Raw genomic sequence first — 16,120 nt, 5'->3', positions numbered from 1 at the left:
TAACCTTTAGAGAAGTCATTCGGCTTTTAACTTTCAAAAGTGTAGAAGTGTAGAAGGCTTTCGAGGCGGTCCAAAACCAAACCAAAACAAAAACCAACAAAAAAGGAACAAAGCCTTCACACTGGGAGTCCTGGGTTAGCCCCGTGCAATGAAATCCCCCCTGAACCATTCATTTACCTTCTCTGGCTTCATTGTCATAGATGAGAACTTTTGATCCCTCCAAGACAATGTACTTCCTGTCCCAACCTTGCTGTCCTCGTTTGTTATTCCTAGGAGAAGACAGATGGACACGAAAATGTATGAACTCTGATGGGTCAGACTGGAACAGAAGGTAGGAGGAAGGGTTCCTCAAGAAGACACTTCCCTAGAAAACACCAAGAGTGGAAATGGCTTGTGACCCTCCACACCAACACCAGCCTGAGCCCAGGCAGCCCTGCAGTGGTACCTGGGCACCTTCATCCACCCTTCCAGGTGCAAGCTGCTGCTGGGCTCCTTGCTCTGGAGACCCGGGGAGTTCATTTTGTCACGGCAGAAGGCCTCGGTGAAGTGTGTGGCATATTCAGCAGGTAGGCCACAGGTGGCTGGCAAGCAGGTGGAACACTTGGGGTGACACATCACCTGACATTCTAGGGGAGAGCAGTGAACAACCGGAAAACAAGCTCAGCTGAGCTTTCACAGTTCCTCCCTGCAGCCAGGCCCAGAGCTGCTCCACCCCAGCCAGGTCCTCCAGCCATGCCCTGCACACAGGAAATCCCTATGCTTTCCCAGGTGCCAGGCCCCTACAGAGAAAGGACACGAGAGAGCTACTGCCCTCCACCCAGGTTTCCTGGCTTCAATCCAAGCTGACCACAAACAGGTGTGTACAAAAACATATTTGCATATTTCAGTTGGAACCAGGGAGGGAGAGACCAGCCAGATACTAAGGGGCTGGAAATTAACAAAGATGGATGTATTTTGCACATTGACTTGAGTCATGAGCTTTAGAAATCATTGCTTTAACAGGAAAAATGTTGTGCTCCCACTGAAGTGAAAAGCTCAGCAGTGAACTCATTACATGACAGCTTTAAAGTATCGCCTCTATCTGATGGTTTTACAGATGGAGATGCACAGGTGCCCAGCACAGATGCACGACCACTGCTCTTACCAAGACATTTGGATGCCTGGCGTCCAAAGTGCACAGTATCCAGACACACAGCACACTTCGTGGCTCGCATGTTCAGTCCAACATTAAATCGGTGAGGAATATTGTGGTGCATGCGCTCCTTAAGACGCCGATTAAATTCTAAAGGGAAAAAAGTTATCATTAAGTGAAAGTGAAAAGAGAGTCCACAGAATGTGATAACAGTATTTGAAAAGCATGTTTCCAATTAGGATTTGTATCTAGAACACATACACAACTCGGCAACCTGAATAAACAAACATTTCCCCAAAAAGGATGAATGGCCCAAAAGCACCTGAAAAGATGCTCAGTGTCATTGGGCTTTAGGAAAATGCAAATTAAAACCATCACAGTGAGATGCCTTTACACCAGGGCATCTAGAATTCAAAAAATGGAAAACAAAAGTTGATGAAAATGTAGAGAAATGGCATCCTCCACACTGTCCCCACAAAAGTATGAAATGCTGCAACCCTTTGGGAAGCCAGTCTTGCAGGTCCTCAAAGTTAACCATAAAATTACATGACCCGGCAATTCCACCCCTAGATTTCTACACAAGAGGATTAAAAATATATGAACCTACAAAACTGCTGCATAAATATCACAGGGGCACAACTTATGACAGCCAGAAAGTGGAAACAACTCAAGTGACCCAGGAGATTAATGGATAAGAGGCAACAGCCTGATGATGACATATTATTCAGTCGTGAAGAGATATGGGGTGCTGATGGGTGAATCTCAAAGACAAGATGTTGTGTTTAAAGCAAACAAACAAAACAACAGAAAGCTACATGTAGAATGATTCCATTGGTTTGAAAGACCCCAAAAAGCAAATCCACAGAAAAACATTAAATATGTGGTTGCCAAGGGTCAGGAAGAGGCAAGAACGAAGAATGCCTGCCTAAGAATTCAGAGGTCGTCAGAGAGGGTTCAAAAATCAGTGAGATGATGATTATACAATCTTGTGAATGTACTAAAAAACACTGAAGCATGCATTTTAAGTCAGTGACTTATAGAACATGAAAATTCTATCTTAAAGCTATTAAAACATTAATTATAAAATTATTGTACATACATCTAGATTGATTATGAATTAACTTATGACCTCCATGATCTGATAATTCTTTTTTCATGTAAGAACAAATTCCTAGTAGAAGGCTGATGATCATTAATTTTGTAAATCTTTTAGTTATTAAAGCACTTTTCCAGATGAACTCACAAACTAAAATTTTTTACAGCATCAAATTTAGAAAGCTTTTGAAACTGTTATTTTTTTGTCATGTTTTGAAACTATTTAGTTATTAAATGTAAAAAGAGACTGAAGACTTCTTTTATGTCCATTTTTTTCATGAGTAATTTTTTATTCAAAATTCAATGTTTTGGGCCCAGAGAACTACTGATTCTTACATATATATATTCTAGTCTGTTAGGATCCAAGTTTGGCTCTCATCACCCACATTGGGCAGCTCACAACCACCTATAACTCCAGCTCCAGGGGATCCAATGCCCTCTTCTGGTCTCTGTAGCCACCTGCACTCTCATGGCATGGCATATATTCACACAAATGAGTACACATGCACATAAATAAAATAAAAATCTTTAATTTAAAAAAAAATCAACAGGGCTGACTTTTCCCCCCATTTAATTAGATCTCTCTCAACAGTGACCTAAGTAATCAGAGGAATTTTACACAGAGAAAAGCTCAGAATAGATTTCTACACCCTTTCCTGCTTGGGTCTCCATCAGATTACCCCACTTCCCTTCTCAGGTATTTGTAAGAAATCAATAACATGAATCACAGTGACACCGAAAAGGTGTGGGACACACCAAGGAGGAACTTGGGGACCTGTACAGGCCCAGAGAAGCCACCCCATGAAGCCTGGCAATGGAAAGCCCAGCCAGGAACAGCTCTTTCCCACTGTGGATGACTTTACTCCAGTAAAGCTCTTTGACCAAGGCATGATATAAACAGGAAAAAGATGATACCTTGTTTGGAGGAAAACAACCACCATGAGACAAAAATCATTAAAATTCACAACCAAAGTAGGTTTGATGGCAAAGCCAGAATGCTAAACCTCAGCACTATTCTGCTCTCCCCAAGGGTTTTCAAACCATTTTCCTTGGCCTTTTGAAAAGTCCTTAACAACTCTAGGTGACAGAGTACTTTTGAGACCACAAAGAAAATGCTTTACCCTGTCCGTGGTCATAAACTGACCACACGTTGGTAACATTTGAAATGCATATAACCTTTTCCCCAATGCTTCGTTTCCCAAGAGTTAATTCCACAGTCACAACGCTGATGAAGGTATAGGATATCCGCTACAGAGTATATGTGGTAACAAGAGACTAGAAACAACCTAATAACCATCAGCAGGGGTCTGGTTTAATAGATGACTCATATACCTATATCGTGGATACTGTGAAGTCCTTTTCAAGACAGAAATCCAAAGGCCCTAATAAGAAACACTAAACAAAACTATAAGGTATCTTATGGTGTACAGCACAGTGAATGATATTTTAAAAGGGGGAGCTAAGAAAAGCATGTTAATGTCCTCATGTTCTTTAAATACATTCATATCAGGTACATCATGAATACTGCCGTGTATATGTCCATGAATGATTGCTCAAAAATTCAATGGTTGATGCTGAGTAATGAATGGGGAAAGGAAACTCCTTAGCATTTCCTACGAATTTCAAAAGCCTGGACTTATTTGTTTTGAGACTGGGTCTCCTTGTAGCCCCAACTGACTGGAACTCCATCTGCCTCTGCCTCTCAAGTGCTGGCACTAAAGGCATGCATCACCACACATGGCAAAAATTTACACTTCTTAAAAGGTAAAAAAAAAAAAACAAAGGAAAAAAAAAGATCTATACAACTCCAACCACCCCTTAAGAATGGATGAGTCCCAGAAGAGTTCTCACCTTGATCCTCAAATTCAGATACTGATGGTATTTAAGGTGAAGCCTTTGGGGGATAAGGAGGGTTAGATGAAGTCATGAGGACAAGTTTCCCATAATTATACCGGTGGTTTTACAAGAAGAAAAGGAACCTGAACTAGCAAGCTTTCTCTGCCTCACCTTACGGTGCCCTTTGCCAAGTTGGGATGCAGCATGAGGCCCTCACCAGATGCTGTTCTTGGATTTCTCAGCCTCCAGAATCTTGAGCTCAATCACAACTTCTTTTCTTTATAAACTATCTAGTCCTGGATATTTTGTTTCGGCAATAAAAAAATGGACTAAGACAAGAGCATACCCTCTGGAGTTGAAGACTCCTTTCTTCGGCTGGATGGCGGGGCAAGCAGACTCATGGCACTGGGCTGATGCTCAGGTGACCGCACAATGGCAGACATGGCGATCTGCTGCCTCGCAGTGGCTGGCGTAGATGGGTGTGGGTGGTCTGTGGCTTTGCGGTGGGCAGCTGCAGAGATACCAGTACAATACTTTTCAGTCAGCTGAGCTACTTAGTGGACCAGACTAAGTGGGCAAAATGCCCATGGGCTGCTTTTTAAGAACCCAGGACCAAATCAACAGATGCCATGCTAACTTGGTAACACCAAGGAAGCTGGAAATTGCTCAGACTTGCATGACATCTGGACTGAAAACTCTTGGGTCATAAACAGAGATGCAACTGGTCTCGGCCAGTCTCATGGAGAATGGTCATTTGCCTTGTCTATAGCTTTGAATGCTTTTCCAAGAACCCCTACCTTCCTCCCGGGCAGACCGCAGCTCGATGCGGGTCTTCTGAAGGGCTTCCTCCAACTCTGCACAGCGTGCTTTCTCCTTCTCCAAGGCCAGCTTCAGCTCATTGTACTGCAGAGGAACCTGTGTGGGCAAAGCAGGGTCCTCTTTCCGTCGACTAAATAAACCCTAGCAATGGAAACAGAGATATCTCCTAACTCCTAGAAACTGGCACTGTACCCAAGCTAAAGGAAAGCTGACTCGGGAGGAGCAAGCCACCAAGGCCAGGCACATACTCACTGTAAGTGTGTTTAGGAAAAATGGCATGTGAAGGGGGGGAAGGGGAGGCTGAGCCTCAGCCCATTCCAGTCAGCTGAAAAAAAAGTGGTGCGGAATTTTCACCAAGAGAGTTAAAGATGCTTGAACTGCCACCACCTCTTCCTTTAGCATTCCCAAGACAGGAGTCATTTCCCGGGACGCTTTCCCCCTCAGAAAATGGAATCAGGAGAGATGGAGTATGGAGCTGGGAGAGGTGTGCAGGGGTCTCTCGTCTTTGAACTTGTCTCATGGTGCTTGGTGACAAGACACAGAGAGTGGTGTTTTATTTAAAAAAAAGAAAAAAAAAAAAAGCAAAATTTGAAAACAAATGCTAAAATGATGTCAAAGCAAGGGGTTACTAAAAAAATTCAAATGGAAACATTTACTGTACATGGAAGAAAGAAAACAGAATAATGTATCTGACAAAAAAATTAACTGAAAGAAAAATAAACGGAAACACCCTAACTACATCAATGACACAATCAGACAACAGTCCGCTGCTAAAATAAAAAAGATTAAGTATCATGAGTATAGCAAGCATATATGGTAACATGGTATGTAAGAAAAATCTTCCACATGGCCAGAACTTAGTAGGAGGCAGCCTCTGACCGCTGCGCTCAACCCCTTAACAGTAAAGGTGGCACCGAGGCCAGTCATGGACTTCAGTCCGCCACCCCTTTCTTCTAGAAAGTCTAAGTCAAACCCTTTACTGTGAAAATGCTGCCATGGCCACTATGGTTCTCTAAGGCCTTTGGGAAGAAACTGCAAGCTCCTTAGAGACCTTTCTGGAAGGAGAACACTTGGTCCACCTAGGAGAAAAGCTACAGTAGTTGGGGAAGGCATGGGCTGGGCTTAAAAAGAGCAACCTTCCCACATGAACTTTCATATAACCCTGTCCATAGCTGGGTTGTTTTATGGTTTTTCTGCAGGGGGAATACTGGGAATTGAACCTAGGGTGCCATTCATCATGGCTGGCTTTTCATCCACAGTTTTCATTTATCTATTACAATGTAAACTAGTTGGTGCAGTTGGTAAAATAAATAGCTATCTAAGTCAAGTTTTAGGCAGGTCATTCCAACTCCTTGAATCTTTGTTACCCAAGTAAAAGTACTAAACTGGCCAGTGTGATAGGGCCATACCTGAAATCCCAGTACTCAGAAGACTGAAGCAAGAGGATTACAAGTTCAAGTCTAGCCTGAGCTAGACAGCAAAATTCATCATTCTTAGTGCTTCCTGAGACATATACAAGCAACCCAAGAGCTGCTCAAAACCTACCAATCTCTACAAAACCCCATACTGTGACCTGCCCAACCCATCCAGAGTCCTATACACAAGACCTTCAAACCCGTTTGGAATTTTGATGTTTGACCTATGCATAAAACCTCTCTCTACAGATGACCCACTATGGCAACCCCACCTCCTCTGTGGATGGAAAAAAAAAAAAAATCACCATCTTAACAGAGTGCAAAATAGTTTGCTAATCTTAAGCAATAATTCCCTTTGATAAAGGCTATACTAATTATATCCAAATCTATTTCTGAACCCAAAATAGAAGCAAATACTTTCTTCCCTGTTCCTATGAACAATGGTGTCAACCCAGTTGTAAGTGATGGACAAGACCTTCCTCCAGTCAAGCACTTCGACTCACCTTTTTCTTTTTAGCTGGTTGGTCCATTTTGGCTTGTAGAAAATCAATGAGCTTGGTTTGTTGAGAAATAGTGCCTTCCATTTTCACCTTTTCATGAGAATAGAGAACCTAAAATTCACAGAAACAAGGATGACCTCAGAACTAAATAGAAGTGTACACTTAAATTTGGCAGTTTAAGGTTAAGGGTGTTCAGGGTGCGGTAGCACACACCTTTAATCCCAATACTTGGTAGGCAAAGGCAGGCAGATCTCTGTGAGATCAAAGTCACTTGGGTTTGTTACATACTGAGTTCCAGGTGAGCTGGGGCTACAGAGAGACCCTGATTCAAAAAAACAAACACCAAGCAATAACAACAAAAGAACCTTAAACGTCAAACAGGAAAATTCAACATAAACAGTACCAAGTGGACATTTATTTCATCCCAGTTTTATTCTAAGGAGAAAAAAAAAAAAGATGGGGGCACTGAGATGGTTCAGGGAGTAAAGGTGCCTGCCCTGTGGTCTGACAATCTGAGCTTAGTCCCCAGGACCTACAATGTAGGAGGAGAGAACAAACTCCCACAAGTTGTCCTCTGACCTCCACATGTGCACATGTGCACACACCCATACACTCCCTCAAAATAAATAAATGTAATTTTTTTGGTTTGTTTTTTATTTATTTATATTTTATGTGTATGAGTGTATTCCTCGCATGTAGGTGGTAAGTCCACCTGTGTTGTGCAATGCCTGCGGAGGACAGAAGAGGGCATTAGATCCTCTGGAACTGGAGTTACAGACAGTTGTTAGCCACAATATGGGTGCTGGGACTCGAACCCAGGTCTTCTGCAAAAATGGCCAGTGTTATTAACCACTGAGCCATCTCTCCAGCCCAATTTCTTTTTGTAATTTTAAGAAAAAAAATGGAAAAATATATGAAAAAGTAAAAAAATATCAAATGATAACTGTGTGATGGTGGTCACCATGGAAGTCTTTCAACTTCAATGAATGCTTGAAATTTTTCCTGATTAATGTTGGAGAAACACACGCAGTATACAATGGAAAGACCTCTACTGATGTACCAAGACCTATTTTTCTTGTGCTGGTGATGGAAGCCAGGACCTCACACATGCTAGGTAAGCGCTCAGCACTGAACTATCTCCCAGCCCCCTGCAGAGACCTTTGAGGTAGATACTGGTCCTTACCTGAATGTTTTCCAGCTGATACTCCAAGTCACTCCTTTCTGTCTTCAGCAGATCCGCCCTATCGAGAGCTTCCTGTAGCCCCTGAGTCAGACGGAAAATGTGGTTCTTCTGCAGGTCCATCTGCTGCTGTAATTTGGCTTGCTAGCAGGGAGAAGGGGATGGCAAAAGGCTTAGCACCACACAGAATACAATTAGCACCCACATGGTTCCTATTTCCAATTAAGCTCCAGCATAACACCAGAAGTTCCACTTGTAAAACCATCTCCTTCCAGAATTTCTAGTTGCTCTCTATTCTGAGATGATGAAAACTCAGTGTTCTTTTTGTTTTTTTGTCTTTTTGAGACAGGGTCTCCCTGTAACCCCAGCTGTCCTGGAACTCACTATGTAGACCAGGCTGGCCTTGAACTCACAGAGACCCACCTGCCTTTGCCTCCTAAGTGCTGGGATTAAAGGCGTGCACCACCACGCCCAGCAAAAACACAGTTTAAAAAAAAACAAAAGGTTTCAAGGCTCTCTTAATAGCTACACATCACATGACCATGAGAGGCACAGCAAGATAACAGGAAGTCCATGATCGCTAAGGCTAAGAATCAATGCCACCAACAACTGGGTTCTACTTGTCCCTATTTGGGGGGGGAGACAGGGTCTTGGATTTCAATAGTTTTTAAGGAAAAAAAAATCACTGTGTAGGCAGTATGGCATGTACAAAGAGGAATTACATCAGCCCTAATTTCATGATTGACCACAAGTACATAAATAGTCAAAATTATAGGAGATATTTCTGCAGTGTAGGGACAAAGAAAGAAGATCTAGATACAGTACAGGAGTTGGTAAAAGCCAGGGGAAATTTTCCATTTCATAGAGATAGTTTTGTGTTGAAAATCTCTTCAATCTTTATAATTCAAATCAACTAGAAATTAGGACAGGGTATAATGATAGCAGTTTTATGGTTCTCTTTCCTAAAATGTGCTCCATTCCAAGGAGATGCTGCTTAATTTCAACTAACCCAGGTTATACTCTAACCATACTGGCTATAGCCCAAATATCTCCCCTGGCAGTCTCGACTCTGCAGACCTGGAACGTGAGGGCTCTGACCTAACTAGCCCTTTGGTTGATTGAAAACATGATGGTATTACTGGTATTACTAGGTGTGGCCTAGCTGGAAGAAGTAATCACTGGGGATGTGCCACTGGGGGCTGTATCTTGCCCTGAACCCTGTTCTGTACCCCATCTCTGCTTCCTGGTTGCCATGATGTGAACTGCTCTGCTCTACCAGACCTACCCACAATGAAGGACTTGCACCTCTGAAACTGTGTGCTAAAATAAATACTTCCCCTTTTAAGGGGACATCCCCTGTTTATGTAAAGTATTTTGTCACAACAAAGAGAAAGCAACTACTATACGGCATAACTTGGAATGTCTAAATTAAACTACAGAGCCCCTTAAAGAATAGAAAAAGAAAAGCCAAATGTGGTGGCACATGCCTTTAAATTCCAGGACTTGGGAGGCAGAGGCAGAGGCAGGTGGGTCTCTGAGATAAAAGGCCAGCCTGGTTTACACAATGAGTTCCGGGCCAGAACTCCCTAGGGCAGGGAGATCTTGTCTCAAAAAAAAAACAAAAGAAAAAGAAAGCAGTTAAGATGCTCTCTAGAAGTGGGGTCTTCTCTTCAGTTTCTTCCATTGTTTTACGACAACATTAATTAGTAAGCAGGAACCAGAGAAACATGTGATAGGCACGAGGATCCATTTGGTGACAGCTGGGCTCAAAATATTTCTCCGGAATAAATATGTCAACTGTCCATTGGCTTTCCAAGAAATAGGCTAGTTATTTACTATAATAAAAATCAAGTTAAGAGTGATGCTTATACCCTATGAAATGTTTTTCAAAGCCATTTATCTGCTGCCCAGAGAGAAGCAAATGGAGGTATATTTAAGGACCAGAGTTAACTCTAGGGTGGGCCTTAGTGATGTGCTCATGTGCTTAGACCTGTCCAACTTTATGAGAGAGAAAAGAAACTGAAAGAGTGATGTAAGGAACTGGATGACAGAACTGGAGCATGGAACAACTGCAGTGTACAACAGAGATGGGTCAAAACGACCAGGAAAAGATTCAGTAGGAGAGTATTTTTAAAACATCAGCCTGGGGTAGTGATGCACACCTTTAACCCCAGCACTTGGGAGGCAGAGGCAGGCAAATGTCTGTGAGACTGAAGCCAGCCTAGTCTACATAGTGAGTTTCAGGACAGCTGAGGCTCCAGGGAGACCGTGTGTCCAAAAAACCACCACCACCTTCAACTGAATAAATACAGGCCATAAAAAAGCTTAAAAGAAACTTTGAGGACGAATAGGTATCATTTCATAGATTAATGGGTGTCAATGGTGTGATTACTCAAAAAGCCCATAATTGGCCAAAGCTTGCTGTGCACAGTCCAGAGGTAGAAATATTCCACTACATAAAAACCACACACAGACCACATTGAGATCACATAAACTCCTAAAAAGATCTACCAGAAAGAACATGCAGAGGCTGGAGGGATTTGAAAATGCTTCACCTGGAACAGAGGCAAATTGAGAGAGATGTTTGAATATGCAATTATTGCAGAAACTACAAAGTAGTTATCTTGTAGGACTGCTGCAAGGGCAGTATGAAGGAAATTCATGCACCGTACTGAGCAAGGAGCATCACACACAAGTAAGTACTAAATAAACATTTGACGTTCTGGGGAGGGGTTGTGTTGTTTTGGGGTTTGTTTGTTTTTGTTTTTGTTTTTTGTCTTTTATATACATAGCTGTGGGTTGAATCCAGGTCCTATACAGGCTACACAATCACTCTACTGCTAAGCTACATCCCCAAGCTCAGGTTACATTAATTATTGATCAAATAATTTGGGGCTGAAGAGATGGTCCAGTGGTTAAGAGGGCTTGCCGGCTCTTTCAGAGGATCCAAGTTTGGTTCCTAGCACCCACATCAGGTGGCTGACACACCTGTATCTCAAGCTCCAATGGATAAGATGCCCTCTTCTGGACTCTACAGGCACCCACACACATGTGGTATACACACACAGACACTCATACACATAATTTTAAAAAAAATTTAAATAACGTTAACTATTAATATTGGTCTCTTCTACCAGACTACTTTCTAATTTCATATCCTTCAAAGTAATAGGTAGAAGGTGTAGGTTTTAATTAAAAATAAGAAAGGACTTTCTAACAATTAGAGTTGCTAGAAAATAGGTTGTAATGCCCACATTCACTCTAAGGATTCTGGCAGAGGCCCATCAAGGCCTTCCTGTAAGCACCAGAGAAGGGATTTTTGCCCTGAGTAGGACATAGGTTTTTTTTTTTTAATTAGAAGAAGCATTTCATTACAGCTTTAACGTACTCAATAACTAGAATTCCTCTAATGGAATTATTTTGAAATCACATAATTATTGAGGCTATTACCTTAAATATAGGTACTTTTATTTTTTATCTTTAAAAAATTATTTTTTATTTTTTAGAAGAAGCATTTCATTACAGCTTTAGCATACTCAATAACAATTTCCAGAGCAAAGATACATCTCTTTCAAAAATGGCTATAAAATTTTTAGGTTCACAGTTGAATTAATACAGTTATACAATATTGAACTCAGTGTAAACCCTGTAAGACATAAAACTGAATAGTAAATGGACCTTTGTCTTTGGCGTGACTTTCAAAGGACTGAGGAGACAGACAGATCCATTAGTAAAGTTTGGCAGGGGAAGTCAGTCATGAAGGGAGCTTCGACAACATTAAAAAGTCCTAATTCTGAGGCCAATTCTTTCTCTTTCCAAAGTCTGTTATCCCTATGAAGACCACACTTAGACTGAGGCCAACCTTATAAAGCACACATCACAACTCAGGATCCCAACCATGTTTTAGTGTAAAGATCATTCTATCTTTTTTTTTTTTTGAGACAGGGTCTCCCTGTAGCCCCAGCTGTCCTGGAACTCACTATGTAGACCAGGCTGGCCTTGAACTCACAGAGACCCGCCTGTCTCTGCCTCCCAGAGTGCTGGGACTAAAGGCGTGCGCCACCACACCCAGCTTTCTTATTTTATAATGGTTTCAACAGTCTGAATTCCAGTTCGAACTCAATGTTAGCCAGATACCTGCACTTGAACATCTCTGTGAGGTGCAGCCTGGGAAACTGGCAATGTTCTCACGCAAGTTACAAGTGAGAAGAGGGGTCTGAGTCAGGCTCCTGGCATTCTATTCCTAGCCTTGCCACTGACTCACCATGTAACCTTGGACCAAAGCTTGAAGCTGTCAGGGCCAGCTCGCCCTCCACAGATGGAAAATAGGACATGCGAGAGCATCGATTATTTCTGTTCTGTTTCCAGCCTGTGCTAATGTGGGAACATTGCCTATTCATCCAGCATAAAAGATCTCCTGGTAGATTGACAGGTTCTATTACAGGTTCCAATCCTAATCCAAAAACCTCAAATCTGAAACGCTCCAAAATCCAGAACTTCTGGAGTAGAAAATTCCACAACTGATCTCATGGAATAGGCCACAATCAAAACACAGATATATTAAGAAAAAAAATGTACAAAGGCTGGAGATATAGCTCAGGGGCACAGCACTTTCTAGCACGCATGAGACCCTAGATTTAAGTTCTAGTACCATACACACACAAGGTATAACATTACCCTCAGTCTCTGTGTATATGATGTATATGAGACATAATTTCATATTTATGCTTGGGTCTCAACCCCAAGAGATCTTACACACATGCAAATATTTCAAGTCCAAAGACCCAAATCCAAAATACTTCTGGTTCCAAGTATTTTGGATAACGAATACTCAACCTCTACAGTGTTCTTAGGATTATTTGGTGAATTTCATTCATATTTGTTTGTACACAGAAAATTAATTTTACTTTTTATATGTTGTGACAAAGCATGTAACATAAAATTAATCATTTACCCTTTTTCTTTCTTTTTTTTACAGTGCCAAGACTTGAACTGTAAGCCTCATGCATACTATGATGTTTTAGCCAGTTTTTCTTTGTGCGTATGTGAAGGCCAGAGGCCAACACTGGGCAGCTCCCTCTATCTCCACCTTATCTTTTTGCATTTTTTTTATTGCATGTATTTATCTCTGTGTACGGAAGTAGGACAACTTTCAGAGTCTGTTCCCTCCTACCTACCATGAGGGTTCTGAGGACTGAACTCAGGTCACCAGGCTTGGCGGCAAGTGCCTTTATCCACTGAGCCATCTCACTAGACCCACCTTATTTTTTGAAACAGAGTCTCTCACTGAACCCAGAGCTCACCCTTTTGGCTAGGCTGGACGGCCATTGAGCCCCAGGGATCTTCCTGTCTCTGCCCCTTAGCACTACAGACACAGGTTACTTCCACCAGCTGGGGATCCAAATTCAGATCCTTATGTTTGTACAGAATGCACTTTACCATCTGAGCCATCTCCCTAGTCTCCATTTTAGCCATTTTTAAGTGGCATCAAAGACACTCATATTGTTGCACAACCAGCAACACCATCCACCTCAGACCACCCTCAAATCCCCCACCTTTTAAAGTGCTATTTTATAAAACACATCAACGTAAGTAAAGCCTAAAAGACCTGCAAAAATTCCACTACACATCTCAAACTTAACAGCATGGTCATACTGTTTTCATCAGCAGAGTATATCAGGAGCTCTGAGTTTCATATACTGGAATTCTGGCTAATTGAGCTGCCGTATTCACAATGGATTAAACAGAACCCTCTCTCTAGCTTCTCACTAGACAGCTTTAAGAAGTATATTTGTCCTTGTAGGTCAATTCTAATGAGCAAAGAAGAATCATTAGTGATTCCACATATGGGACTTTGGTTGGGATTGGGAAGTCATCATCAATTTAAATATTTCCAGAGTTCGGAGAAAAGACACATGCAACAACAAAAGGTTAGGTTTAGGAGATCAATTTGAGCTTGTCATTTTATGTCTCAAAATCAGGGCATATTTTTTTTAATTGAATTAAGTGCATGTTCAAAAGACCTCATGAAATTTGGTACTTGGCATAATCTGATCAAATCTTTGCCCTGTGTAGGAAGCTAATTTGCATGAATGTTCTGTCAGCATGAAACTTAATACACTTTGGATATTAACTCTAAAGAACAATTTAACTCAATACTCATTCAGTCATGTGCTTAGTAAACCTCTATTCAGCATATACTTACTATGATGGGCTTGACAATTGACTAGGCGCCATACAGGAAGATGGAAATAACAGAGAGATGCTCTGGTTTTCAAGACCTATTACTGTGTTAACTAAGAGGAAGTGTTATATGACCACCCTGCTCTCAAAATTTCTAGTTTCAAAATCTGAATGTCTGATTTGAATCTAATGACCTGAACAAAAGAAATTTTCTCTTCTAAAATCTCCCCTGGGGGTTCAAGAGACAATTCAGTGGGTAAGATCATTTGCTATGCAAACATGCAGACCTGAGTTTGAATCGCCAGCACCTCTGTAAAAAGTTGGGCATAACTGTGTTTAACCTATAATCCCAATATTGGGGGACAGAGACGGGCAGATGTCGGGAGCTCACAAAAATGACGAGCTTCTGGTTTAGTGAAATATGGCAAAGCGCAATAGAGGAAGGTACCCCACATGCTGGCCTCTGCACAGCATGCATACATGGACATGCATACCCGCATATTCACATGCATGCACTGCCTCCCCCCACCTCACAATCCCAACTGGCTTAGATTTATTTATTTGACATCACTTATTTGACATGCTTTAGCTGAGTTTAACTAAATAATCATGTGCTGAGTGCTTGCTACGTGTATGGTATATTCCTTCCCACATGGCTTACCTCTTCCAGAAGCCTTTGTTTGAGCTCGCGCTCTGTCTCCAATTTCTGCTGTAAGCTTCGGGCATTCATCTCAAGCATGGCATGTTTCTTCTCCAGATCGTTGAGCTGGGCATTTGGAAAAATTGGCCATGACACCATATTTGGGAACGTTAGATGCTAAAGACTTTTTTAGGTGTCCCCAAACCTCACATATAAAGGATAATCAAGGTCTAAAAGTCAGTACATAAATGTTTTATATAAAAAAAAAAAGTCCCTATCACAGATATGAGGCAGGAATTATCTTAAGGGATAATATAGTGATATGTATAGCTACAGTAAGTTGTAACAAGATGACTGCTCAGGAATTTACTTGATATGCTTTAGCTGAGCCTACGTAATCATGTGCCTAGTGCTTGCTACATAACGGTGTCATAGCTTCTGGGGTAAAAGAATGGCCAAGCTCTCCCAAAGACCCTACATCTGGTGGAAAAGGCGAGGATGGTCCCTCCCTACACATGTCCACAGATGGCAACTTTCCTGTCTGATGAAAGGTTGATAGGAGAGATACGGCAAAGAAAAAATTATTGGGAAAAAAGTAAGATCAAGAAAGTATGCCTGAGCATGATGACACAGGCCTTTGCTCCCAGCACTCAAGAGGCAGAGGCAGAGGCAGGCAGAGCTCTGTGGTTTCATGACCAGACTGGTTTACACAGGTTCAAGACCTACCAGGGCTTACAAAGTAAGAAAACACAAAAGAAAAAAAAAATTAAGAAAATACAGCATTGGATAGCTGCACAGGTAGAACTTGGCTACTAAATACTTCAAAAATAGCCCATCAGGAAAAATATAGTCTTCAAATTAAACATAAAAAGGTCCATTTACCTCCAAATAAGAAATGTACTTTCCTCATGTTAAAATAAACATGGCCCAGCTTGGCGAGTCAGAAGTGTCCCTGAGTGACGAGCTATAGCCTTGAATCCGATGGTTCTGTTTCTATGAACTTCCGGTAAGAAAATAATCACAGATGTCCATAAAGGTTTATGTTCATCACAGAGTTATTTATGTGGCAAAAAAAAAAAAAAATTGGAAGAAGCTTAAATTCCTAGTACAAAGGCAATGCTTAAATTAGGTGCCTACATGCAATACGTGTTCAAAAATATTTAATAAGTCAGGAAATGCTTCCAGTGACAATTTTTTTTTTTTTTTTTTTTTGATCTTTTTGAGACAGGGTCTCCCTGTAGCCCCAGCTGTCCTGGGACTCACTATGTAGACCAGGATGTCCTTGAACTCACAGAGATCTGCCTGCCTCTGCCTCCTGAG

General features: G+C 41.6%; 1 protein-coding gene across 10 annotated transcripts in view; it reads right to left on the bottom strand.

Moving 5' to 3' along the window:
• Nucleotides 1–16,120, bottom strand: part of Cit (citron rho-interacting serine/threonine kinase) — a 190,177-nt gene that overhangs the window by 25,246 nt on the left and 148,811 nt on the right. For 7 of the 10 annotated variants that reach the window (XM_029559280.1, XM_029559281.1, XM_029559284.1 and 4 more), the window contains 8 exons: nt 14,822–14,926; nt 7,981–8,121; nt 6,801–6,908; nt 4,861–5,023; nt 4,410–4,574; nt 1,145–1,282; nt 446–626; nt 178–269 (listed from right to left, as the gene is read on the bottom strand). In XM_029559280.1, coding sequence (XP_029415140.1) covers nt 178–269; nt 446–626; nt 1,145–1,282; nt 4,410–4,574; nt 4,861–5,023; nt 6,801–6,908; nt 7,981–8,121; nt 14,822–14,926 — 1,093 coding nt within the window. The remainder of the gene's footprint in view (nt 1–177; nt 270–445; nt 627–1,144; nt 1,283–4,409; nt 4,575–4,860; nt 5,024–6,800; nt 6,909–7,980; nt 8,122–14,821; nt 14,927–16,120) is intronic. The other 3 variants (XM_029559285.1, XM_008824412.2, XM_029559287.1) reach the window with 1 other exon arrangement.

This window comes from Nannospalax galili, unplaced genomic scaffold (assembly GCF_000622305.1).
Source record: "Nannospalax galili isolate Female #2095 unplaced genomic scaffold, S.galili_v1.0 scaffold769, whole genome shotgun sequence".
NCBI lineage: Eukaryota > Metazoa > Chordata > Mammalia > Rodentia > Spalacidae > Nannospalax > Nannospalax galili.
Note: the sequence above shows the minus strand (reverse complement) of the source record. Positions and strands in the feature narration are given on the sequence as shown.